This window comes from Salmo salar, chromosome ssa14, assembly GCF_905237065.1.
Source record: "Salmo salar chromosome ssa14, Ssal_v3.1, whole genome shotgun sequence".
Classification (NCBI taxonomy): Eukaryota; Metazoa; Chordata; class Actinopteri; order Salmoniformes; family Salmonidae; genus Salmo; species Salmo salar.
The window spans coordinates 28,927,544-28,954,491 of NC_059455.1; the positions used below are offsets into that span (position 1 = coordinate 28,927,544).

At 42.7% G+C, this 26,948-nt stretch overlaps 3 protein-coding genes across 3 annotated transcripts; 1 reads left to right on the plus strand and 2 right to left on the minus strand.

Annotated features, from left to right (window-relative positions):
* Positions 1-9,201, plus strand: igfbp-3b1 (insulin-like growth factor binding protein 3 paralog B1). The gene is given in 4 exon segments (NM_001279167.1): positions 1-370; positions 2,747-3,012; positions 6,350-6,469; positions 9,076-9,201. Coding segments are annotated over 4 exon segments (882 nt in total).
* Positions 9,202-12,348: 3,147 nt separating this feature from the next.
* Positions 12,349-18,448, minus strand: igfbp-1b1 (IGF binding protein 1; the record flags this gene model as incomplete). The annotated part of the gene is given in 4 exon segments (NM_001123624.1): positions 12,349-12,465; positions 12,636-12,764; positions 17,788-17,927; positions 18,100-18,448. Coding segments are annotated over 4 exon segments (735 nt in total), but the record flags the coding sequence as incomplete, so codon positions are not given.
* A 1,714-nt stretch (positions 18,449-20,162) lies between these two features.
* On the minus strand, positions 20,163-25,960 carry LOC106569280 (nucleolar protein 12). The gene is made up of 4 exons (XM_014140465.2): positions 25,831-25,960; positions 22,120-22,437; positions 21,753-21,935; positions 20,163-20,322 (listed from the first exon to the last, which is right to left on the minus strand). Exons 1-4 carry the CDS (start codon positions 25,849-25,851, stop codon positions 20,242-20,244), a joined length of 603 nt encoding a protein of 200 aa, XP_013995940.1. The 5' UTR covers positions 25,852-25,960; the 3' UTR covers positions 20,163-20,241.
* Positions 25,961-26,948: the final 988 nt, after the last annotated feature.

Consider the following 26,948-nt stretch of genomic DNA (forward strand, 5'->3'; position numbering starts at 1 on the left):
ATGGAGACCTGTTATCGTACACTTTGGATGACAGTTGTTCTGGCATTGATTACGCGGAGATCAGCCGCGGTAGGGCCGGTTATCCGGTGTGAACCTTGTGATGCTGGAGCCCGGCTCCTGTGCAAGCCGTTGCCCAAGGACTGCACCGAGAGAGTTCGCGAAACTGGCTGCGGGTGCTGCATGACTTGCGCGCTGGCATTTGGACAGCCGTGCGGGGTGTACACGGGGAGATGTGGCTCCGGGATGACATGCCAGCTGCAGCCCGGCGAGACGAAACCTCTCCAAGCTCTGCTGGAGGGACGAGGACAGTGTGCGATTGCGACCATTAAAAGATCCACCGCTGCTTTACCTGCCGTCAATGAGATACAAGGTAAAGGCCAAGATGATGACGCAGTTTGGAAATGTTTTTACGCATGGTTTGCCAACGGAATATTATATTGTTATAATAATGTCGCCTGTAAAAATATAGATAACTTTGCTTGTCATCAAACATCTGCATGCAAGGTAGCCTAAAGTATAATTTATCACCTTGAGCTATCCGGTTAGATGAAGCCAGCCTGTGCGTAATATATCCAATATTGACACAATTGGATGGACACAATTATACTGTCTGTTTTTATTATGGTGAATTCCACAGCAAGAATGGTCTTTTGCAATTTGAATTATTGATAGAATGGTTTTAACTCATGATCTGGTTGATATCGATGTTTGACCCTGTAATTTTGCTGTATTCCTCTCTATGATTCTTTCATCAATTTTCTAACTGGGACTGTGTGATACAACTGGGACTGTGTGATACAACTGGGACTGTGTGATACAACTGGGACTGTGTGATAAAACTGGGACTGTGTGATACAACTGGGACTGTGTGATAAAACTGGGACTGTGTGATACAACTGGGACTGTGTGATACAACTGGGACTGTGTGATAAAACTGGGACTGTGTGATACAACTGGGACTGTGTGATACAACTGGGACTGTGTGATACAACTGGGACTGTGTGATTAAACTGGGACTGTGTGATTAAACTGGGACTGTGTGATACAACTGGGACTGTGTGATAAACTGGGACTGTGTGATACAACTGGGACTGTGTGATAAACTGGGACTGTGTGATAAACTGGGACTGTGTGATAGAACTGGGACTGTGTGATAAACTGGGACTGTGTGATAAACTGGGACTGTGTGATACAACTGGGACTGTGTGATAAACTGGGACTGTGTGATACAACTGGGACTGTGTGATAAATGGGACTGTGTGATACAACTGGGACTGTGTGATACAACTGGGACTGTGTGATAAACTGGGACTGTGTGATACAACTGGGACTGTGTGATACAACTGGGACTGTGTGATACAACTGGGACTGTGTGATACAACTGGGACTGTGTGATAAACTGGGGTTCTGTGATACAACTGGGACTGTGTGATACAACTGGGACTGTGTGATAAACTGGGGTTCTGTGATACAACTGGGACTGTGTGATACAACTGGGACTGTGTGATTAAACTGGGACTGTGTGATTAAACTGGGACTGTGTGATACAACTGGGACTGTGTGATAAACTGGGACTGTGTGATACAACTGGGACTGTGTGATACAACTGGGACTGTGTGATGAACTGGGACTGTGTGATAAACTGGGACTGTGTGATAGAACTGGGACTGTGTGATAAACTGGGACTGTGTGATAAACTGGGACTGTGTGATACAACTGGGACTGTGTGATAAACTGGGACTGTGTGATACAACTGGGACTGTGTGATAAACTGGGACTGTGTGATACAACTGGGACTGTGTGATACAACTGGGACTGTGTGATAAACTGGGACTGTGTGATACAACTGGGACTGTGTGATAAACTGGGACTGTGTGATACAACTGGTACTGTGTGATACAACTGGGACTGTGTGATACAACTGGGACTGTGTGATAAACTGGGACTGTGTGATACAACTGGGACTGTGTGATACAACTGGGACTGTGTGATAAACTGGGACTGTGTGATACAACTGGGACTGTGTGATAAACTGGGACTGTGTGATACAACTGGGACTGTGTGATACAACTGGGACTGTGTGATACAACTGGGGTTATGTGATACAACTGGGACTGTGTCATACAACTGGGACTGTGTGATACAACTGGGGTTCTGTGATACAACTGGGACTGTGTGATACAACTGGGGTTCTGTGATACAACCGGGACTGTGTGATACAACTGGGACTGTGTGATACAACTGGGACTGTGTGATAAACTGGGGTTCTGTGATACAACTGGGACTGTGTGATACAACTGGGACTGTGTGATAAACTGGGGTTCTGTGATACAACTGGGACTGTGTGATACAACTGGGGTTCTGTGATACAAGGGTTTCATGAAGATTATTGATTGAATGAGTCTGGAATTATTTGACAGATGTCAATATTTATTTCAAACTACACTGTGGTTTCCAATTGTAAATCAAAACTAATTTACATTTTGTAATTTTGTAATGTCATCTGATCTCTCTACCCTCCTCTCTTCATCAGTAATTAATGTGCAACTATTATTAGCTTGGATGAACTTCGAGTGAAAAACCCCCACCCGAACCAGCACAGATAGACCATTCACATGATTCACATGATCCAAACATATACCCATTAGTATTATTATACTAAATATTATACTTATAATGTATAATACTTAAAATAATTATGTAATTTTGGGAATGAAAATAATTGCCCCAAAATAACTTTTGGCAGAGAATGTGGATGGTACTCAGGAGGAGGAGCAAAACACCACCGCCCCAGTGATCCAAGCCCCCCAAGCCCTTTTCAGCACCAGCAGACCTCCTGTAGGCCCCCCCAGACTCCCCCACCACCCATCTCTCCTCCACCCTGTCAAGGCAGTGGTCATCCACAGGGAGCAGCTGAAGAGGGCCCGGAGCTATAAAATGGAGGAACTCCCTGGAGCTCACAGCACAGACCAACAAAACTTCTCCCTGGAATCCAAGCAGGAGCCAGAGTATGTGAGTACCAGGTCCACTGTTTTCCTTTCTCTAGGAACAGTCTTTCAGAAAATGTTCTCCTCTTCCTCCTTCTTCGCTCTGTGTTTTGGTGTTTTTCTCCTCCCTTCTCCTCCTCTCTCCCTCTTTCCTCCCCGTTTTCTCTGTGTTTTGGTGTTTTTCTCCGTCCGTCTGCGGGTGATGAAATGTTCTGGGTATGGGTACTGACGGCTGGCGGTGGCGTGGTGGCGGTAGATTGGCATGGCGGTGATTGGGTACAGTAGCTCTGCCTCTGGGTAACCTGTTGTTTTGCAGCAAGGCGTCCGCATGCCTCCTGGGGGAACGGAGGGGAGCGGTGGCGGTCTGGAGGGGAGCGCCGAGTCTCAGAGCAAGTTGATGATGGATTGGCCCTTTGCGTGTGCCTGTTTGGACTCGCCCTCCTCCCTCCTCTTTCAGTTTTTTTATCCTATCTTTGGCCCGGTGGCAGAGAAACGAGTGCAGCACAAGAAAATAACTCTGCCTTGATTTGCTTTGATCAGAGACTGGAGCTGGACTTGAGGATAAGGCCTGTCGGCTCCTTTCTAAGACCTCTTTGAATGGACCTTATCCCCTGGCCCTGGCCCTTTGTGTAAAGTGTTAGCTAGTTTCTAAACAGCTTTCAGCAAAGTGTAAGCCCTCACAAGGTGAATTCATTTCCTATTAGTTGCCTCTCTTTCTTCTTATCCCTAGTACCAACATTGTTTGGGTACTACTGAAGGGTAGTGCGGTAGTGCGTTAGGCTACAGATGGAGCTTGGTGTAGCCTAATGCTAATGATAGTATCCCTGTCTGCAGTGCAGATAGTCTGGGTAGCCATTTGATTAGATGTTCAGGAGACTTATGACTTGGGGGTAGAAGCTGTTTAGAAGCCTCTTGGACCTGGACTTGGTGCTCCTGTACCGCTTGCCGTGCGGTAGCAGAGTGAACAGTCTATGACTAGGGTGGCTGGAGTCTTTGACAATTTTTGGGGCCTTCCTCTGACACCGCCCGGTATAGAGGTCCTGGATGGCAGGAAGCTTGGCCCAGTGATGTACTGGGCCGTTCGCACTACCCTCTGTAGTGCCTTGCGGTCAGAGGCCAAGTAGTTGCCATACCAGGCAGTGATGCAACCAGTCAGGATGCTCTCGATGGTGCTGCTGTAGAACCTTTTGAGGATCTGAGGACCCATGCCAAATCTTTTCAGTCTCCTGAGGAGGAATACGTTTTGTCGTGCCCTCTTCACGACTATCTTGGTGTGCTTGGACCATGTTAGTTTGTTGGTGATGTGGACACCAAGGAACTTGATGCTCTCAACCTGCTCCACTATAGCCCTGTCGATGAGAATGGAGGCGTGCTCGGCCCTCTTTTTCCTGTAGTCCACAATCATCTCCTTTGTCTTAATCACGTTGAGGGAGAGGTTGTCCTGGCACCACACGGCCAGGTCTCTGACCTCCTCCCTATAGGCTGTCTCATAGTTGTCGGTGATCAGGGCTACCACTGTTGTGTCATCTGCAAACTTAAGGATGGCATTGGGGTCATGCCTGGCTGTGCAGTCATAAGTGAACAGGGAGTACAGGAGGGGACTTAGCATGCACCCCAGAGGGGCCCCTGTGTTGAAGATCAGCGTGGCGGATGTGTTGTTACTGTACCTACCCTTACCACCTAGCTTATTGATGAGCTTTGAGGGTACTATGGTGTTGAACGCTGAGCTGTAGTCAATGAATAGCATTCTCACATAGATGTTCCTTTTGTCCAGGCGGGAAAGGGCAGTGTGGAGTGCAATAGATATTGCATCATCTGTTGGGGCGGTATGCAAATTGGAGTGGGTCTAGGGTTTCTGGGATTGACACTTTGCCTGTTTAATGGTTCGTCGGAGGGCATAGCGGGATTTCTTATAAGCTTCCGTGTTAGAGTCCCGCTCCTTGAAAGCGGCAGCTCTTGCCTTTAGCTCAGTGCGGATGTTGCCTGTAATCCATGGCTTCTGGTTGGTCACTGTGGGGACGACGTCATCGATGCATTTATTGATGAAGCCAATGACTAATGTGGTGTACTCCTCAATGCCATCGGAGGAATCCCAGAACATATTCCAGTCCGTGCTAGCAAAACAGTCCTGTAGCTTAGCATCTGCTTCATCTGACAACTTTTTCATTGATCTAGTCACTGGTGCGTCCTGCTTTAATTTTTACTTGTAAGCAGGAATCAGGCGGATAGAATTATGGTCAGATTTGCCAAATGGAGGGCGAGGGAGAGCTTTGTATGCGTCTCTGTGTGTGGAGTAAAGGTGGTCAAGAGTTTCTTTTCTCTCTGGTTGCACATTTACCATGCTGATAGAAATGTGGATTTATGTTTCCCTGCATTAAAGTCCCCGGGTACTAGGAGCGCCGCCTCTGGGTGAGCATTTTCTTGTTTGCTTATGGTGGAATACAGCTCATTCAATGCTGTCTTAGTGCCAGCCTCAATCTGTGGTGGTATGTAAACAGCTACACAAAATACATATGGAAACTGTCTAGGTAGATAGTGTGGTCTACAGCTTATCATGAAATACTCTACCTCAGGCGAGCAATAGCTTGAGACTTAGATATCGTGCACCAGCTGTTATTTACAAACATACATAATCTGCCACCCCTTGTCTTACCAGACGGCGCTGTTCTATCCTGCCGGTACAGCGTATAACCAGCTATCAAACAGTATGTTGATAGTGTCACCGTTCAGCCACGACTCCGTGAAGAATAAGATATTACAGTTTTGAATGTCCCGTTGGTAGTTTAATCTTCCGCGTAGGTCATCGATTTTATTCTCCAAAGATTGCACGTTTGCTAGTAGAATGGAAGGAAGTGGGGGTTTATTCGATCACCTACGAATTCTCAGAAGGCAGACCGCCCTCTGGCCCCTTTTTCTTCACGCAAATCACGGGGATCTGGGCCTGTTCCCGAGAAAGCAGTATATCGTTTGCGTCGGCCTCATCAGACTCGTTAAAGGAAAAAAAGGATTCTGCCAGTCCATGGTGAGTAATCTCAGTCCTGATGTCCAGAAGTTACTTTCGGTCATAAGAGATGGTAGCGGCAACATTATGTACAAAGTAAGTTAAAAAATAAGTTACAAACAACGCAAATAAATGAACAAAATAACACAATCGGTTGGGGACACGTAAAACGTCAGCCTTCTTCTCCGGCTCCATTGTTCCTAGAGATTGAATTACACTGTACCAAGTAAGCACACTTTTGTGGCTTCTGTTAGTTTCACTGTTCGAATAGGATAAATACATTATTTGAGCTGTATGTAATAGACAGAGTGCTTTGGATTGGAAGAGGTAATATGGGTCATTATAGTCTGTGTGTGTTTAGGGTCCCTGTCTTAGAGAGATGGAGAGTGTCCTTAAAGGACTGAAGATCACAGACATCCTCAACCCCAGAGGCTTCCACATCCCAAACTGTGACAATAAGGGCTTCTACAAAAAAAAACAGGTAAGGAAATCCTACAAACACACCGTAGGGATAAAGATGCCATTTTATGAGTCAGTCCCCCACGCTCCTTGGCATTACCCGAATGTGTCAAAGCCATGCTTCCACCAAGGAACACGAGCCCAGATACCAGACCCACCTATTTGAACAGTGTTATAAAGGCCAGGAAAGTCACCCCCATTGAACATAATCTTCCCACTTACCCTTTCTTCATCAATGAAGATTGTAATGTCAGTGGCTCATCATGCGTACTAGATTCATATCTGGAGCAGATCCATTCCTCCAGATCTGCTTCACTAGTTCTTAGAGCCTCATCACTTCTCAGCCACACCATTTGGGGTTGGCTCTGGAGACATGGAACCACAGACCCCAGCAAGCACCCAGCGCGGCTCAAACAGCGGCCATTTAACGTGAACCCTCCCAGGGAGACAGACGTCAAGGTGGCCGCCGGCACCCGCTGCTCGCTCCCCATAATTGCCAGACTTTTGAAAAAGCAGTGCCGAAAATAGAATCTTCAGCCATTTCAAACATTTGCGTGGTCCTGGTCCGCCCACAATAGGTTTATAATAAATGAGTGTCCCTGACGCGTTCATATGGAGGCACTTAGTCCACCAGCGCCATCACGGCACCCACCAAAAACAAAGCAACATTTCTATTACATGCCACAGCACTGAGTCTCCTGCCTAATGGACGTGCTTCTGTTTGACCTGCAATCATCTCATAACCAGCTATACCAAAACGCCAGGCTCATTGTCTTTGTTTATATAAAATGTACGTTTGTGTCTCCTCAGGGATGGCAGGCAGGGAGGGAATGGCAGACATTTAATGTCTGGGAGTTTACTTCTGCGGTTCCCATGAGTCTCAGACCCAACATGTCTTATTAACTATAAACGTATACATAGTTTGGAGGAGGAAGTAAAGCATGTGGAGTTAGATGGTGGAAATGGTAAAGCGATTATGCATGAGAGGTGCATTTAAAAGAGCTTTTAATGCAGCTTTTAAATGCATTTTTCCAGGTTTTGTCTTCTTTTTATTACTTTTATTAGATTCCCAAGCTACTATTTAGTGGAGTTATTCTTTGACTCCAATGTTTCAACTTTTTAATGACTTTTTCCTGAAAATGTGACTTAAGCTCTCAGCATGTGTACTTTAATCAAATTATGCTACTTGATTGGTCATATAGATGAAATTATAATAAAACATAATTTGTTCGGAGAAGGGAAATAACATGATAATGGGTGCCAATATTAGAGAGTTAAGTTACAGTAGACAAGATAGTCATATTTTGACTGGACAGTCCATTACATAAACTCTACGGTACCACATCGCTCTTACAGGGTTGAGCCTATGCTATGGTCTCTGGGGTCAGATACCTAGACACATGTAATATCAAGCAGAGAAAGGACTGACTTCCATTCTGATGAACTCTTTTAGAGAGCGACGCCATTTGTTCGCCTTCCTTTGCCCTTCAAATTAATGCCTGCATGTTTTACTAGAGAGGACTCTGACCTTTAGTCAAATTGGCAGTAAAATAACAGCCCTTGGGTTGCTCCGGAGACTCTGTAAGTCATTTGTAGTACCCATAATTTGGAGCTTTGGGGTATAATCAGCAACAGATGATTTGTACTGGCCACCAGCTCACTGAAAATAGATATTGGGTCTCAGTTGTTCACAAACGGGCCTAAGCAAATATTTGACCAGGTTTCTGTTTATCTTAAAGCTCTCTATATGTGTGTGGAACTGGAGGTAGACCGTAAAAGCAGCTGAAAATACCACCAGCATGCATCCCATGGCCAAGTCTCCTCAGGTCTTCAGCACAAAATGGACGTTAATGTCCTTAACCATTTCATGTCCCACTTCCTCAAGTCATTTTAGATGGCCATTGTGCTAGATGACTATTGGTAATTATGTACTGTACAAGCCTAAATCTTTTTATTGTACTTTCTCTCCATGTAAGTCTCTCTCTCCCTCTCTCTCTGTAACTTTCTCTCTGTAACTCCATCCCTCTCTCACTGTAACTCTCTCCCTCTCTCGACATAACCCTCTCCCTGTAACTCTCCCTCTCTCTCTGTAACTTTCTTGCTGTAACTCTCTCTCCCTCTCTCTCTGTAACTCTCTCTCTCTCTTTAACTCTCTTGTTGTAACTCTGTAACTCTCTCCCTGTAACTTTCTCTCTGTAACGCTCTTGCTGTAACTATCTCCTTCTCTCTCTAACTCTCTCTGTGTAAATCTTTCTTGCTCTCTCCCTCTCTCTCTGCAACTCTCTCTCTGTAGCTTTCTCTCTGTAACGCTCTCTCTCTCTGTAACTTTCTCTCTGTAACTCTCTCGCTGTAACTATCTCCCTCTCTCTCTTTAACTATCTTGCTGTAACTCTCTCCCTTTGTAACTTTCTCTCTGTAACTCTCTCACTGTAACTCTCTCCCTCTCTCTCTGTAACTCTCTTGTTGTAAATCTCTCTCTCTGTAACTCTCTCTCTGTAACTCTCTCGCTGTTAATCTCTCCCTCTCTCTCTGTAACTCTTTCTTGCTCTCTCGCTCTCTCCCTCGGTCTCTGTAACTCTCTGTTTCTCTCTCCCCCTTTCTCTCTCTCCCTCTCCCTCACACACACAGTGCCGTCCATCCAAGGGCAGAAAGCGAGGGTTTTGCTGGTGTGTTGACAAGTATGGGCAGCCATTGCCAAGTTTCAACGGGAAGGAGAGAGGAGACACCCAATGCTACAACTCTGAGAGCCAATAAGACCTGAGCGGCAAGAAGGAACCAGAGAGAGAGAGAGAGAGAGGCGGAGAGAAAGAAAAGGGAGCCATGAACACACAGAAAAACTATGAAGATATTGGGATCCAAAAGGGTCCAAAATGGCTGGGCCTGGACGTGTTGGCTGGCATTGATGATACTTCGGCCAACAGGACCGTATGGAAGGCAGGGCTGGAGGAGTGGCTTGAGAAGAGGACTCATCCAATCACACTCCTTGTGTCCAACACACATCCTCCAATGCTATGTGCTGCTCCTATGCACTGTAAGCAGTGTGTGGATGGATTCTCCATAGACAGAGGGCAGTACTTCTAATAAGGACAAATTAGATAATTAATTCCATTACAGAGGGCTAGCCTTGATGATTACAGACTTGATGACAGAGACTCATATACAGTAATTTTGTATGTTTGATATGTTACTGTATGTATTTGTGCGTGTGTGTGCGTGTGTGTGTGTGTGTGTGTGTGTGTGTGTGTGTGTGTGTGTGTGTGTGTGTGTGTAAAAAATACAAGTGTGTCTATCTGTGTAACCGCTGGTGTGTGACCACCCTGTGGCACAGTACAGTACAATGTCATAAAACGCCTTCCCACTTTGTGCCAGAGGATACATACATCAGCTTTTAGTCCAACCTGTATCTCACTGCAGCATCCCTGCCCTTTCCTCAGGACCCTTTAAGGGAGTTGACTATAAAGCTGGATATTGTTCTCATCTTCCCTATGCAACTCATATACATCTTCATGTAAGTACATTCCCTATACTTCCACCAGTGGAACATACAGTGCATTCGGAAAATGTTCAGACCACTTGACTTTTTCCACATTTTGTTACGTTACAGTCTTATTCTAAAATGTATTAAATAGTTTTTTCCCTGTCATCAATCTACACACAATACCCCATAATGATAAAGCTAAAACAGTTTTTATTTTTATTTTAGCAAATTTATAAAAAGTAAAAAACTGAAATATGACATTTACGTAAGTATTCAGACCCTTTAATCAGTACTTTGTTGAAGCACCTTTGGCAGCGATTACAGCCTTGAGTATTCTTGGGTATGACGCTACAAGCTTGGCACACCTGTGTTTGGAGAGTTTCTCCCATTCTTTCCAGATCCTCTCAAACTCTGTCAGGTTCGATGGGGAGCGTCGCTGCACAGCTATTTTCAGGTCTCTCCAGAGATGTTCAATCGGGTTCAAGTCCGGGCTCTGGCTGGGCTAGTCAAGGACATTCAGTGACATCCCGAAGTTGCTCCTGTGTTGTCTTGGCTGTTCTTAGGGTCGTTGTCCTGATGGAAGGTGAACCTTCGCCCCAGTCTGAGGTCCTGAGTGCTCTGGAGCAGGTTCTCATCAAGGACCTCTCTGTACTTTGCTTATCTTTCCTTCAATCCTGACTAGTCTCTCCCAGTCCCTGACGCTGAAAAACATCCCCACAACATGATGCTGCCACCACCACCATTCTTCACCGTAGAGATGGTGCCAGTTTTCCTCCAGACGTGACGCTTGGCACGTTTTTCTCTTTTCAGAGATTCCTTTTCACCATTTAGCTGTGCCTTGGTTAAAGGTCAATATTCTGTATGCTTGTATCAAAAAAGTGTATTTTTAACAAATAAATGCAGTAAAGTTGACACCAGCTTCCATGGCTATGTGATTTACTTTTGTAAGTGTGATGTCTGAATATACTTAACATTTCAAAATGTCCATGATCCTTATTGATGATGCTGAGATTCTGAATACTTTTAGTTCACAATTATAACTTGATATCCCTCATAACTATTGCCACTAGAGGTTCTGTTAAGGCTTGATGCAGAAGTAACCCTGCATGTTGCTAGCTCTGGAAATGTTTTTAATTCCCACCAGGGTTGTGTCCAAAATTGTACCCTGTTCCCTATGTAGTGCACTACTTTTGACCAGGTCAATAGTAGCGCACTAGAGGGAATAGGGTACCCTTCTAGACTTTACCCAGGAGTCTTTTCTCATAATTTGTTGAGAACCAAGTGTTCCCACAACCTCGGGGTTAAAGCCAGGGGATATACAAGAACCTCTGTTACACGTTTCCTCACAAATAAATACTTAATTTAATGAAGTCACTGGTGTCTTCATTCAACTCTCTCCAAACTTGCCGTGTCTTAATATGTCCTATGCTACAGAAACATGCTCTAAACACAAACATTGAGGTTAATGTGTTTATTGGAAGCACAAAATTACAGAGTAACTAACATAGGCTATAAATGATTTGTAACAAACCAAACAAAAAGTAATAGCAGCATATCTCATAACATATTTCTGACTTGCTGTCAGGAATAGTTTGACATATAATAAATACAGACATTTCATCAAACAAAAGAGAACTTCCTTTCAGACAAATGAAACAATTACCTCACATGAGGGTGGTGTACGTGCAGAAAGTTGAGAGAAAGAACTGTCCCAAAAAACATCTGCTAAACCAGAAGACCTGCACAGACCAGTAGAGGTAGATGAAGACAGAAAAACTCCCCCAAAACCAAACAGGGGCTTGGATGAGCAGTGATATGTTTGTGCCTGGCCACCAGATGCATACTTGTGGAACTTTAAGTATTTCCCCGATACCCATTGAGGAAATGTCAATGAGAATACCTTCCGAAACTGTCAACATGTTGAATGAATGAATGGCTGTGTTGTTTCATTTACTGTTCACGGGTCCACCTGGTTGAATGAATCAAAAACAGATTCTGAAGACCCTGAACTGGGTTTGGCAGAGCTGGAGACCTGTGGTCTTCAGAGATGGAGTTATTTAGTCAGAAACACAAATGCATACACTGTTGCCCTATTTACAATTAGAAAATAGGAAACATAAATAATCTAAAAATTACAAATGGTTCATACTAGTAAGCACATACACGTTTTGAATAAATAAGGTGTGATACGTCACGTAAATAAATTAAAGAGTAATTACATAAAAAAATGTGTGCTTATTTGAATGAGTGTGTATTTGTACGTGTTTGTAAAAGAAAGCCAGTATATATGATGTGGATGTGTGTAGGTTTGAGGGCACCTATATGTGTGTTTAAGCGGAGTAAAAAAGACTCTGTATATTTGTCAATACGTGTGCCTGCATGTGCCTGTGAATGTGGGTCAGAGTGTCCATGATTTAGTGAGTGAGCTCCAGCTGGCACTCTAAGCCTCCTAGTAGATAATTGGACCCCGGAATCTTCTTCCCATTCCAGGAGAACACACACCAACACCTGGCAGGGGGTCCCACCAGAGACGACTCACACTAGAACACAACAGAAGAGGGGGCAATATATTCAGTTACATGGATCAACTTCATTGCATTGATAAATGATTCCTGGTCAGATCACAAGAACAATCCCTGGTCCTACTATCAACCACTAATGAGCTAATGCTATTGCTAAACAAACCTACAGCTCTGGTGGTATGCCTTACCTGCTTGGCCTTGTAGAAGCCATGTTTGTCACAGTTGGGTAGGTAGAAGTTGGTGAACTTCTCTCCTAGTTCCTGCTGAGAGCTGGTTATCTTGTCCAGAGCTGCATGCAGCTCAATGTGGCAGGGACCCTGGGGATTAGACAAAGAGAACAGTCAACATCTGATACAATACATACTGTATAATAAACACAGCAAGATGGACATAGAATACATTATGAAATCAAATCAAACTCTATTAGTCACATGCACCGAATACAACAGGTGTATACCTTACCGTGAAATGCTTACTTACAAGCCCTTAACCAACAATGCAGTTCAAGAAAGAGTTAAGAAAATATTTAACAAATAAAGCAAAGTAAAAAGTAATAAAAAGTAACACAATATAGTAACAATAACGAGGCTATAAATAGGGGACACCGGTACCGAGTCACTGTGCAGGGGTACAGAGGTTAGTTGAGGTAATTTGTACATGTAGGTAGGGGTTAAGTGACTATGCATAGATAATAAACGGAGTAGCAGCAGTGTAAAAACAAATGGGGGGGGGGGGTGGACAATATAAATAGTCCAGGTGGCTATTTGATTAAATGTTCAGTCTTATGGCTTGGGGGTAGAAGCTGTTAAGGAGCCTTTTGGTCCTTTACTAAGTTGTTATATCTGACTAAGAACATTAAATCCTGATGTGGTAAAATGCAAAGCAAATTTCATCTCAAGGGAATAACATTTTTTCATTGAGGCTGGGTAGTTTTAGTTAAAATGGCAACAGCTTCCTCTGGTGGCTAAGAGCTAAATTGACTTGAACTCTAAATTAGGTTCTCTCCACTAAACTACAGCTGAAGAAGAAGTCCGGGCCGTATAAAGCACCTGATTTAGGATCAGCCCTTACGAAAAAAGATTGCAGTCAGAGTGCAGTATAACTGCAGTATGCTGCAAATAATGTGTTCAATATACAAGTGTTTTTTTTTTTTACTACAGTAAAAGTGCAGTCTAACTGCAGTTTAATTGCATTACACTGCAGTTATTCAGCAATTACTGCGTCCAAAATATCACAGTCGACTGCAGTTGCTGCACTTTTACTGCTGTTTCAATACTCCAAATTTTTTTGTGAGGGAGTTTAGCCTTTTAGATCACAATGAATAAGATTACATGCAGATGGGGAGTACTGATTCCAGATCAGAAGCTTGATGCATATGTAAGTTGTGCCCACCTGTTCAACCATTACAGTCTGAATCACATTACGGTTATGTCCACGCCCCCACACATTTTGAAATGGCATTTTTGTCACCCCCAGTTTTATCATTGCAATGTGATACAAAAACCGGCAGTGTGCTTTAGGACCATGCGGACGCCTCCGAGCGGTCGGGTAGGATGTTTGGAGTGTTCAGCCTGCTGGATTTAGGACCTCGTGGACACCACAGAGCGGGCTGACAGGCTGTGTGAAGGCAAAGCTTCTGGAAGGCTGGCTGGACCAGCTTGAGAGAGTTGAGTATAGTTCATTGTGTATGTGTTGCGCTCTTTCACCGAGTTGTAAAAGCAAGCAGAGCAGAAACTGGCTACTATTTAGGTAAGGTAACTGCTGTTTAACTTAACAGATTTTTTTTTACTAGTGTTAATTTGCAGTGCTGAGCTAGTATTGTAACTGACATGTAACAATAGATAATGTTTCATCCCGTCTCGACTGAGGTGAGTGAATAAGCTATGCTAGTTACCACAGCCAGGTCAGCTCTAGCCTCCAGTTCTGTCAGACAACGATATGAGGTGGCTATTATTATTATGTAACAGCTGTTGTTTGTATGGAAATGTTTTGTAGCCTTTGTTTTGTCCCGTTTCAGAAGTAATTTAACTTGGCTAGCTATCGCCAGTTGATGTACCATTAGAGAGAGCTGTCCAAAGGTTGTTGAACGTTAGCTATTCTTTTTGCCTCAATCAAACGATGAAGCCATCGGCCAAACGATAGAATATTGATATTCTGACGTTTTTTTCAGTGCAATATGACTTTTATTAGTCAGTATGGCAATGTAATGTTAGTTTCCCTAGCCAATTCCCTACTTTTCACACTGGCATAGTAATAAACGGATCTAACATTATATGCTTTACTGTCATGGTGCACAGTAGAGGTCTGCGCAGGACTGATTTCTTCGTCCCGCTCCCGCACCTGCTTGCTTTCTGTCCGACTCCCACCCACTACTGCAAGAACTGGTCCCAAACCCAACCACAGTCCAGCTATGTTATTTTAGGTGTATGTGATGCAGCTCACTTGTCAGCCATGGTCCCAGCAATTTTGCACCCTATAGGAAATATCAAATGTACAAAAATAACTTAAGAAATAGGTTAAATTACCAAAGATTCTCACATGGCCCTTATATTGTATTACTAGGCTATGTCAGCCAATTTGCTAGATGTAGTTTGAAGAGAGCAGAGTTGGGTGATCAATATTTAGGCCTATTTCTAATCATAGGTCTATTTAGTAAGTAAATGTAACTGCCCCCCTGCCCATGCATAGACTACAGCCTACTCTATTTAATTGAGACTACACGTGCACCTGATTTCGCATGTGTGGCTACTGAACTGGAAGCAGCAAGAATGATGAGTGGCACTTGCTACATTTTGCATAGGCCTATAGGACATAGCCTACCATTTAGGAGGAACATTTGCTGGCAGAGACAAATAAATGGGTAATCAATACTTATTATAAATGAAAAGGTTCAACGCTAGCTCACCACTTAGCCTATGTGCATGTTATGCCTTTTCCTTTTCAATAATAATAAAAAAAAAAATGGATTGTACGTTAGACACACGTTGGTTGAACGCCTCCACTTCTTTCCATTATCAATATTTATTTACAGACACTGAAGTAAACTACAGTCTAATTGTATTTAAGTAAATTTAATATTCACTGCCATGGGATTCTCTGCCCATGTAGGCAGCCTAGTCTATTTCAATGAGACCACACTAACTAGGCGCACTTGAACTGTCACGCCCAACTAGGAGGGGTAGACTACTGAAGTTGAAGCAGCAGAGTGTGAATAATGCGAAAAACATGTGCTTTTAATACAATAGGTAGGCTAACTCATACAAAGCAGAAAGAGGACCGTTTCCAAATAATCTGTGCGACAACAAAACTATTTTAATTCTGACCCCTGCCCGCAGCATGAGAAATGCTGACAGCACCGCAATGATCTCAGTCAGGAACTGCAGTTCCTGCAGGAATCCCACGGGAATGCAGCCCTCTAGTGCAGTCAGTACACAACACTATGCTCATCATGTCTTAGCAGGATCAGATGGTGACATGGGTCCCAGCAGGGTCAGACAGCCAGGGAAGACCAGTCTACGGAGCTCAGGTGAATTTTGCAGTATATTAACAATATCAGTGAATGATACAAAGTTCCATCTTCAATTGATGGCTAGACTTACAGTAGCTACAGGACAGCAGCTGAAACTTAAAGCTACAGTCTGGGAATAATAGTCATTTCAATTATTGAACCATTGATTATATTCTTGGATAATATATATAATATATATTATATATATAATATAATACACTAAGGTAATTATTTGTCATGCCTCATTTTAGCAGGATCAGATGGTTACAGGGGTCTCAGAGTCAGACAGCCAGGGAAGACCAGTCTGTGACAGAGGTGAGGTGAATTTTTCCAGATACAACAATTCATTCTCTCTGTGTAGCAAACACTGGACAAGCCAGATGCTATTTTAAGTCTGTCTGACAAACCTCCAAAGTTGATTTCCAAACTGTTTCAAGGGTTGATAGAGGCTTTTCCTGATGTCACAAAACATGTAAAAGTAAAATGCGAGGAGGATCTGGTAGAAGCTATTGATGATGATGAATGGATACAGATATGTTTGAATGCTTGTCATGTTCATATCATCTCAGACATAAATGATTGCAGTTTAAGACCATCCATAGAACATACTATATGCCAGTGAAACTGAATTAGATGCACTCAGAAATGTCATTCCTCTTCTGGAGGTTTAAAAAACACAAGGGGACATATTTGCATATGTTATGGGCTTGTGAAGGCTGCATGGCTGAATTTTAGTAAAGAGTATGTTCTTTTGTTTCAGTATGACTACAGATTCTCCCTTCTCACTGTTGATACCGGAGACTTATCTGAAAAACGGTATCCATGCATGTACTGTACACTGGCTAAGAAAATAATTGCCATTAATTGGAAGGTTGGTTATCCTCCCACAATGTCAAGTTATGTATCACTAGATTTTATTTATTACAAGATTAAGGGCATAATGGGCAACTTTTATAAGGTCTGGATGCCTTATATGGAATACAGTACGACTAAAGGAGTCTGTATTGAAAAGATGCCCACTTCAGGGGAGATATCTATTTTGGCAATCCCTAGTTCCTGGGCTGCTCAGTCCTAGCCCTGGGGTCTGCCGTCCTGTGGGGTGTCACTCCTAATACACCCAAAACCAATTAGGAATATTTCACTAAGATCCTAAAGTTCAGTGGGTGTGTTGGGTTGGGGCGCTGCAGGGTGATGGACCCCTAGGAACAGGACCGGGCAACCCAGCTATATGGTGTGCAAATAAAAAGAGCTCTACAGTACTATTAGTCCTATGAGATTAATTATATGGAGGATTTGCTGTTTCTGTGTGTTAATGTATATTTGAGGTGTATGTCGTTTTTTTGTTTTGTTTCCAAACCTTTCCCGTTGGGAATTAAACAAAATTAAAGGTGTGACCTGAGAAGGAAATTGTGTTGGGAAAGAGTTGAGTTATTGACTAGATTGGTCGGGGTGGCAGCTTGTGCTGGCTGAAATTTGATATAGTTGATGTCTTAACAAAGACAATCAAAAGTATTTTTCAAGAGTCGTTCATTTGTTAGGCTATTGGTTAAAGGTGTAACACAATATTTATTATTGAATTACCTTTGATCTAGTTCTGTCTTATTAACCACATAAACATATTTAATAAGGATCTCTTACCTAGCTTGATGACTGTGGGCATGTTTGCTTACTTTTTGTTATAGATTAGATTGTGTAAAAATGCAGGAAATTAGCTTTAGATGGCCACCAAAAATCTGGGGAGGACCCCCCTGACTCCCCACCTGGTTATGTCCCCCCCCCCCACTTCTAAAACCAAAGTGGCAGCCCTGCTTCAGATTGAAAACTGTGCATACCTGTTCCACCAGTTTCTTGCGGATGGTGTTGACCTTGGCCTTGATGCTCTCCTGAGCCCCCTCATTTTTGGTGTCAAAGGGGGTGTTGAGTCCCAGGAAGTAGGTTAGGGAGCTGTGGTCTGGCACCCCCTCTACTTCCTCTGTGGAGTAAGTATACCATGTTTTACACAAGTTTAGATTATATCTTTTTGATTATGTTGTCAAAAAAGGTTTAATTTGTAGATTGTCCAACATCTTTATAAGTAAGTAATAGCTGAAGGAAGGAATCAATGAATGAAAAACAAAAACATAAGGACAGAAAGCTGAGTCTACCTTGTCCCTGGTCCTCAGTGCAGATGGCCTGTCCTCTGGTGAGGGAGTGGAGGGGTCTGGGATCCCCAGGTCTTGGGCTGCATTTTAACCCCTGAGCACAGTGGGCTGTGTATACCCCACAGGAGGCCCCCTTCTCCAGGGCACATGCCAAGCAGCAGCCACAGCCTGGCTCCCTTAGAACCTGCTTGCAGTCTGGGGAGATGGCCGGGCATTCATCCAGTTTCTCCTGGGTACAGGGGGCACAGCGAATAGGCTCCGGGCCCACCACAGGGGAAGACTGGGCCAGAGAGGTCAGGAGGGACAATGACATTGCTGCCAGCAGGGTCAACTTCTCATATAATCTGAGCATCTCGAATCTTCAGGTGTAGAAAGAAACTAAAATCTACAGTCATGTGTAGATATTAATCTTCAAGTGCAGTCTTTAATCTTCAAGTGTAGTTTTTGCTTAGTCCTCAAGTACTTATGACAAGCACAATATACTGTAGATAGGCATCTATAGGTTTCCTTCTTTCTTTCTGAACTGAATTCTCAGAACAAAGGAGTTGCAGTATTTATACAGAGCTCTGACCCTCAGGGAGGTTAATGTTTGAACCAGTGACTCCAGATATTAAACATTTTGGATAGACAGCGCAGGAGCAGCATTAACTGTATTGGGTGGGTTGACCTCTGGTAGAGTGTGTAGATCTGAACTGGGGTTCACTGAAGCTGCCTGCCTGCCCTGTCGTCAATATTTACTCTGGGACGAGGAGTGATTGTACAAGGTGATGTTGGAAAACATTGCAAAATCAATGAGTTGTTTTTTTGGTTTTGACCCCTCGATCGTTCATACTGTATGATGTGGGGGACAAACTAATAATGGATTGATGTTAAGTTGTGCATTGAGATTCATCCTTCGGTACATGACTTACCTAAGGGTCAGAAGTTATAGGTCAGTCATGAACTGGATATGACTTGATTCTACTCTACTTTCAAAAACCGTATGTGTTGTTCAGCCCATGTGGTGGACTTAGGGGTCATCTGCAGGGCACATAAACATGATCATCCCATCAGTTACATAACCATGCGACCATAATATGTTTGTCTGGAGAATGTCTTTTTTAATTGGTCACTTCCTGGTGTAGTATTAGTTAATCACACTTTATCTACGGTTAACACTGAACACCTCTACACCCCTCCCCCATACCTTGACACACACACACTGTCTCTGTGCCTCTATGATACCTCATGGTTTTCATCGCATGATGAAGCATGGTGACTTTGTTCAATGACTGGACTATTAGTCAGTGTCTTGAGACACCAACTGAAACTACCTTGTCATATGTGGATAGTGAAAGGTTGTTGGGTCATTCCACGAAATTAGTTCCTTTTACATCCCTTTGATATTTTAAGAAGAAACTGCACCAAAATTGCATTTAAAAAGCATGTTATATTAAATGAAGTGCCCTTTAATATAGACCACATGTAAAATTCAATAAATCAGACTTGCTAAAGTGCCAAAATTCTGTATTTTGGCATGTCCCTCTGTGACTTCTAACATGTAAACCCTGTTACCGATAGATTAACCTAAAGTATCAGACGTAAAAGAAAATGCCTGAGCGGAGGTCATACATTCTTTTTTCAGCGGAAAAGGAAGCTGGGTGGAATTAGCTGTATCCCTAAAAAATGTATGTGTCCGGTTTTTGGCAACTCCGCTAAGTCTACCCATAGATAGACAGGCTAGAATTATTTTAACAATAACATTTTTTTTTTAAGCTTGCATTCAATTGCCGCTCACTGTTGCACACACAAGCTTCCATTCATCCTTTCATAAGGGAATTTATGGCTGATTTAAGATGAAATCGTCAACCCTGTTACTTTATTTTGCACTTAGTATGCTCTTACTATCGGAATATTTTTACAGACTTATTACACTACCCAAAAGGGACTCATTTTATCGAACGACCCTGTTATTTTCCCAGTCTGATGAAATGCTGGCCCTGGTAAACACAATTGGTACATTGGAGGTGTACCCTGGATAACGTCCAGATAACCTTTATTCATGAATCAGACACATGTATTTCTCTTGCATTGTATGCTTTAGTGACACACAGTATGTATCATCTTGCAATGATTTATTGGATGCCCTTTAGTCATGTTGCAAGCCTACTCAACAACCAGCTCATGTGTTGTAGCCTCCTCAATGTTGTGCATCAAATTCACCAGCCATTGTGGGAAAAAATTCTCCTATAGGGATATAGTGAAGAGAGTATCATGGACAAAATGGTCAAAATGTGTGTTTGATCACTATAATTGAATGCACTTTTGATGTGCAGTACCAGTCAAAAGTTTGGAAACAGCAACTCATTCAACGTTTTTTCTTTAGTTGTACTATTTTCTACATTGTAGAACACACACATATGGAATCATATAGTAACCAAATAAAGTGTTAAACAAATCAAAATATAGCCACCCTTTGCCTTGATGACATCATTGCACACTCTTGGGATTCTCTCAACCAGCTTCATAAGGATTGCTAAGCGCAAACCAAATGGGATGGCGTATCGCTGCAGAATGCTGTGGTAGCCATGCTGGTTAAGTGGGCCTAGAATTCTAAATAAATCACCCCCACACCATCACACCTCCTCCTCCATGCTTCACGGTGGGAACCACACATACGGAGAGCATCCGTTCACCTACTCTGCGTCTCACAAAGACACGGCGGTTGGAACCAAACATTTTGACTCATCAGACCAAAGGACAGAATTCCACCAGTCTAATGGCATTGCTCGTGTTTCTTGGCCCAAGCACATCTCTTCTTATTATTGGTGTCCTTTAGTAGTGGTTTCTTTGCAGAAATTCAACCATGAAGGCCTGATTCATGCAGTCTCCTCTGAATAGTTGATGTTGAGATGTGTCTGTTACTTGAACTCTGTGAAGTATTTATTTGGGCTGCAATTTCCTGAGGCTGGTAACTCTAATGAACTTACCCTCTGCAGCAGAGGTAACTCTGGTAACTCTGGTCTTCCTTTCCTGTGTCAGTCCTCATGAGAGCCAGTTTCATCATAGTGCTTGATGGTTTTTGTGACTGCACTTGAAGAAACTTTCAAAGTTCTTGAACTGTTCCGGATTGACTGACCTTCTTGTCTTAAAGTAATGATGGACTGTCGTTTCTCTTTGCTTATTTGATCTGTACTTGCCATAATATGGACTTGGTCTTTTACCAAATAGGGCTATCTTCTGTATACCACCCCTACCTTGTCACAACACAACTGATTGGCTCAAACGCATTAAGGAGGAAAGAAATTCCACAAATTAACTTTTAACAGGGCAAACCTGTTAATTGAAATGCATTCCTGGTGACTTCCTCATGAAGCTAACTGAGAGAATGCCAAGAGTGTGCAAAGCTGTCATCAAGGAAAAGGGTGGCTACTTTGAAGAATCTAAAATATTAAATATCTTTATTTTTTAAACACTTTTGTGGTTACTATATGATTCCATATGTGTTATTACATAGTTTTGATGTCTTCACTATTATTATACAATGTAGAAAATAGTAAAAAAGGAAAAAAGGAAAACTCTTGATTGAGTAGGTGTGTCCAAACCTTTGACTGGTAATGTACATGTATTTTGTTTGTCCAGACCATCATGACTACAGGCGTATTATTGATACTCACTGCAGTTGGCACCTTTCTCCGTCCCCTAGCCCCTCCTTTCTTCTGTGGTGGTGGTAGCTCGTCCTTCCATCTCCTCTTCTGTGGTCGTTGTGGTGTTGGTAGCTCTTCATCTGACGATGACCAGGAGAGTCTCCTCCTTGTACGAGATGTTTGTTTCACTCTTCTGTTGATGGTTAGCTGGGGCTGAAATGTAAATACTTGCATTAAACATCAACAAAAATAAAAAGTAAGAAGATGAGTTGGGAGAACAGGCTGGGCACATACTGGTTAAATCAACGTTGTTTCCACATCATTTCAATGAAATTATGTTGAACAAAAATGGAATAGGAATAGGCGTTGAATTGACATCTGTGCCCAAGTGGGTTACCTCTACTTCCAGATGAACTAAATCCTCTTCACCATCAGCCTTTGCTCTATGTTTCCTAGGGAGTGTAAACCCTGTTGGGGTAATCTCCTCCCCAAGGTCACTTGTGGCCTGGGTGATATTTGGATATGGTACAGAGAGATTGTAGATCTCCACCTGTGCAGCACTACTCTGGTCCAGAGAACGGGACTGCCGGCTTGGCCTCCACACCTTTAGTGGAGACTCTTCCTCCTGATCATCCACCACCTCCTGCTCTATTTTCTCTTCCTCCTCATCCTTCTCCTCCTCCTCCTCTTCCTCTTCCTGGATAGGTTCTAGCTGCTGTATCGTTAGTTTTAGTAAATACAGTGGCTTGCGAAAGTATTCACACCCTCCTATTTTGTTGCCTTACAACCTGGAATTAAAATGGATTTTTTGGGGGGGTTTGTATAATTTGATTTACACATGCCTACCACTTTGAAGATGCAAAATATTTTTATATTTTGAAACAAACAAGAACTAAGACACTAAAACAGAAACTTGAGCGTCAATAACTATTCACCCCCCCAAAAAAAAAATCTATCACCACTTTTTGCAGCAATTACAGCTGCAAGTCTCTTGGGGTATGTCTCTATCAGCTTGGCACATCTAGCCACTGGGATCTTTGCCCATTCTTCAAGGCAAACTGCTCCAGCTCCTTCAAGTTGGATGGGTTCCGCTGGTGTACAGCAATCTTTAAGTCATACCACAGATTCTCAATTGGATGGAGGTCTGGGCTTTGACTAAGCCATTCCAAGACATTTAAATGTTTCCCCTTAAAACACTTGAGTGTTGCTTTAGCAGTATGCTTAGGGTGATTGTCGAACTGGTAGGTGAACCTCTGTCCCAGTCTCAAAACTCTGGAAGACTGAAAGAGGTTTCCTTCAATTTAGCACCATCCATCATTCCTTCAATTCTGACCAGTTTCCAGTCCCTGCCAATGAAAAACATCCACACAGCATGATGCTGCCACCACCATGCTTCACTGTGGGGATGGTATTCTCAGGGTGATGAGAGGTGTTGGGTTTGTGCCAGACATAGCGTTCCTTCTTCCATATGTTTGGGGAGTCTCCCATATGCCTTTTGGCGAACACCAAACGTCTTTTCTTATTTTTTTTCTTAATTAAGCAATGTATTTTTTCTGGCCACTCTTCCGTAAAGCCCAGCTTTGTGGAGTGTACTGCTTAATGTGGTCCTATGGACAGATACTCCAATCTCCGCAGTGGAGCTTTGCAGCTCCTTCAGGGTTATCTTTGGTGTCTTTGTTGCATCTCTGATTAATGCCCGACTTGCCTGGTCTGTGAGTTTTGGTGGGCAGCCCTCTCTTGGCAGGTTTGTTGTGGTGCCATATTCTTTCAATTTTTTAACAATGGATTTAATGGTGCTCCATGGGATGTTGAAAGTTTTTGATATTTTTTATAACCCAACCCTGATCTGTACTTCTCCACAAATGTGTTCCTGACCTATTTGGAGAGCTCTTTGGTCTTCATGGTGCCACTTGCTTAGTGGTGTTGCAGACTCTGGGGCCTTTCAGAACAGGTGTATTACATGCTGAGATCATGTGACAATTAGATTGCACACTGGTGGACTTTATTTATCTAATTATGTGACTTTTGAAGGTAATTGGTTGCACCAGATCTTATTTAGGGGCATCATAGCAAAGAGGGGTGAATACACATGCATGCACCACTTTTCAATTTTTTGGAAACAAGTCATTATTTTAATTTCCCTAATTTGGACTATTTTGTGTATGTCCATTACATGAAATCCAAATAAAAATCTATTTAAATTACAGATTGTAATGCAACAAAATTACAAACACCAAGGGGGATGAATACTTTTGCAAGGCACTGTATATCAAGTGAATCTGATTAACTTTACAGGGCTAGATAGAATACAGTTGAAGTCGGAAGTTTACATACACTTAGGTTGGAGTCATTAAAACTTGTTTTTCTACCACTCCACAAATGTCTTGTTAACAAACTATAGTTTTGGCAAGTCGGATAGGACAACTACCTTGTGCATGACACAAGTAATTTCTCCAACTATTGTTTACAGACAGATTATTTCACTGTATCACAATTCCAGTGGGTCAGAAGTTTACATACACTAAGTTGACAGTGCCTTTAAACAGCTTGGAAAATTCCAGAAAATCATGCCATGGCTTTAGAAGCCTCTGAGAGGCTAATTGACATAATTTGAGTCAAATGGAAGTGTACCAGTGGATGTATTTCAAGGCCTACCTTCAAACTCAGTGCCTCTTTGCTAAACATCTTGGCGAAATCAAAAGAAATCAGTCAAGACCTCAGAAAAATAATTGTAGACTCCACACGTCTGGTTCATCCTTGGGAGCAATTTCCAAAAGCCTGAGGGTACCACGTTCATCTGTACAAACAATAGTACGCAAGTATAAACACCATGGGACCACGCAGCCATCATACCGCTCAGGAAGGAGACGCAATCTATCTCCTAGAGATGAACATACTTTGGTGTGAAAAGTGCAAATCAATCCCAGAACAACAGCAAAGGACCTTGTGAAGATGCTGCAGGAAACAGGTACAAAGTATGTATATCCACTGTAAAACGAGTCCTATATCGACATAACCTGAAAGGCCACTCAGCAAGGAAGAAGCCACTGCTCCAAAACCGCCATAAAAAAAGCCAGACTACGGTTTGCAACTGCACATGGGGACAAAGATCGAACTTTTTTGAGAAATGTCCTCTGGTCTGATGAAACAAAGCTAGAACCTTTTGGGCATAATGACCATCGTTATGTTTGGAGGAAAAAGGGGGAGGCTTGCAAGCCGAAGAAGACCATCCCAACTGTGAAGAACGGGGGTGGCAGCATCATGTTGTGGGGGTGCTTTGCTGCAGGAGGGACTGGAGCACTTCACAAAATAGATGGTATCATGAGGCAGGAAAATGACGTGGATATATTGAAGAAACATCACAAAGCATCAGTCAGGAAGTTAAATCTTTGTCGCAAATGGGTCTTCCAAATGGACAATGACCCCAAGCATACCTCCAAAGTTGTGGCAAAATGGCTTAAGGACAACAAAGTCAAGGTATTGGAGTGGCCATCACAAAGCCCTGACCTCAATCCTATGGATAATGTGTGGGCAGAACTGAAAAAGTGTGCGTGAGCAAGGAGGCCTACAAACCTGACTCAGTTACACCAGCTCTGTCAGGAGGAATGGGCCAAAATTCACCTAACTTACTGTGGGAAGCTTGTGGAAAGCTACCCAAAACGTTTGACCCAAGTTAAACAATTTAAAGGCAATGCTACCAAATACTAATTGAGTGTATGTAAACTTCTAACCCACTGGGAATGTGATGAAAGAAATTAAAGCTGAAATAAATAATTCTCTCTACTATTATTCTGACATTTCACATTCTTAAAATAAAGTGGTGATCCTAACTGACCTAAGACAGGGATTTTTTACTAGGATTAATTGTCAGGAGTTGTGAAAAACTGAGTTTAAATGTATTTTGCTAAGGTGTATGTAAACTTCCAACTTTAACTGTATATAGAACTCTTGTATTTTTTGTGAAGACTCAGAAGCTAGCAAAATCTCAGATCATTTCAATAGCACACAACAGCACCAACCATTTTATTTTGCATACTTTCTATTCAAACTCTAGTTTTTCCAGAGACATATTTGGTTGGAGACAAAACATATACAGATTTAAACTTACATATTGCTGTTGATTCTCCATAACATCAATTATCTAAGGAATAGAGTAAGTAATTGTTGTTTTCCCTGAGAGTTAACTTCTCATTTGAAGTGAATATCAAGAACTGTTTATATGCAGTCTGGTTACACACCAGTTTGTAATTGTCTTGATTGTTCTTTAATTGAAGCCTGGGATGTCAATTGACACATTTTGCAAATATGCAGGCATGGGAAAATAAAACTAGTACCCGACTTAGCTGACCCGGTGCCCTACGATCAGAAAGCAAGTTATGATGACAACCTCTACCCAGAGTTAAACTCATCTGAAATGATGTATTTGTATATTAAAGACACAGTTGTTCCAATGTCGACAACTGTAGTATTGGTGATGTTGTAGAGAGGACTGATTGTGCAGTTTAACACTCTAAATGGTTAACCTTACATCCCCTTTATTGCTTAATCATGACCTTAGAGACATTGATTGATGGGACACACTACAAGGCCATTATAACACCATCAGTTGTTCAGTTTGATTTGCTCTTTTTTGTGTCACACTGTGGGTTCATTTGAGTGCAGTGGAGGTAGTCTTTTAACCTGATCCACCATCCTAATCTCACGAGCTCACATTCTGTTTCACTAGACGTATTAAGTCGTGTAGTGATGTATTATGTGACAAGTTAATTATTTAACCTTTATTTAACTAGGCAAGTCAGTTGAGAACAAATTCTTATTTACAATGACGGCCAACCCCGGCCAAACCCAGACAACACTGGGCCAATTGTACACCGTCCTATGGGACTCCCAATCACGGCTGGTTGTGATACAGCCTGGAATCGAACCAGGGTCTGTAGTGACACCGCTAGCACTGAGATGCAGTGCCTTAGACCGCTGCGCCACTCAGGAGCAAGTGAAGCGAAACAATAATGAGAGGGCAGCGGTCAGTCAGTTTTACCAGGCAAGTCCTTGGCCTAAACTGCAGAAAACCGTGCCTGACAGGTTATGGCAGTACAAACAGTGACACCAATCCTGGTTTGGCAGAGACAGTGTTTGCCCAAATCAAAGACATATGAGATGACAAAAACATTCTCAGTCATAAAATATGACTTGTTTCAGGAAACCAGGCGTATGTCGCACGTCACT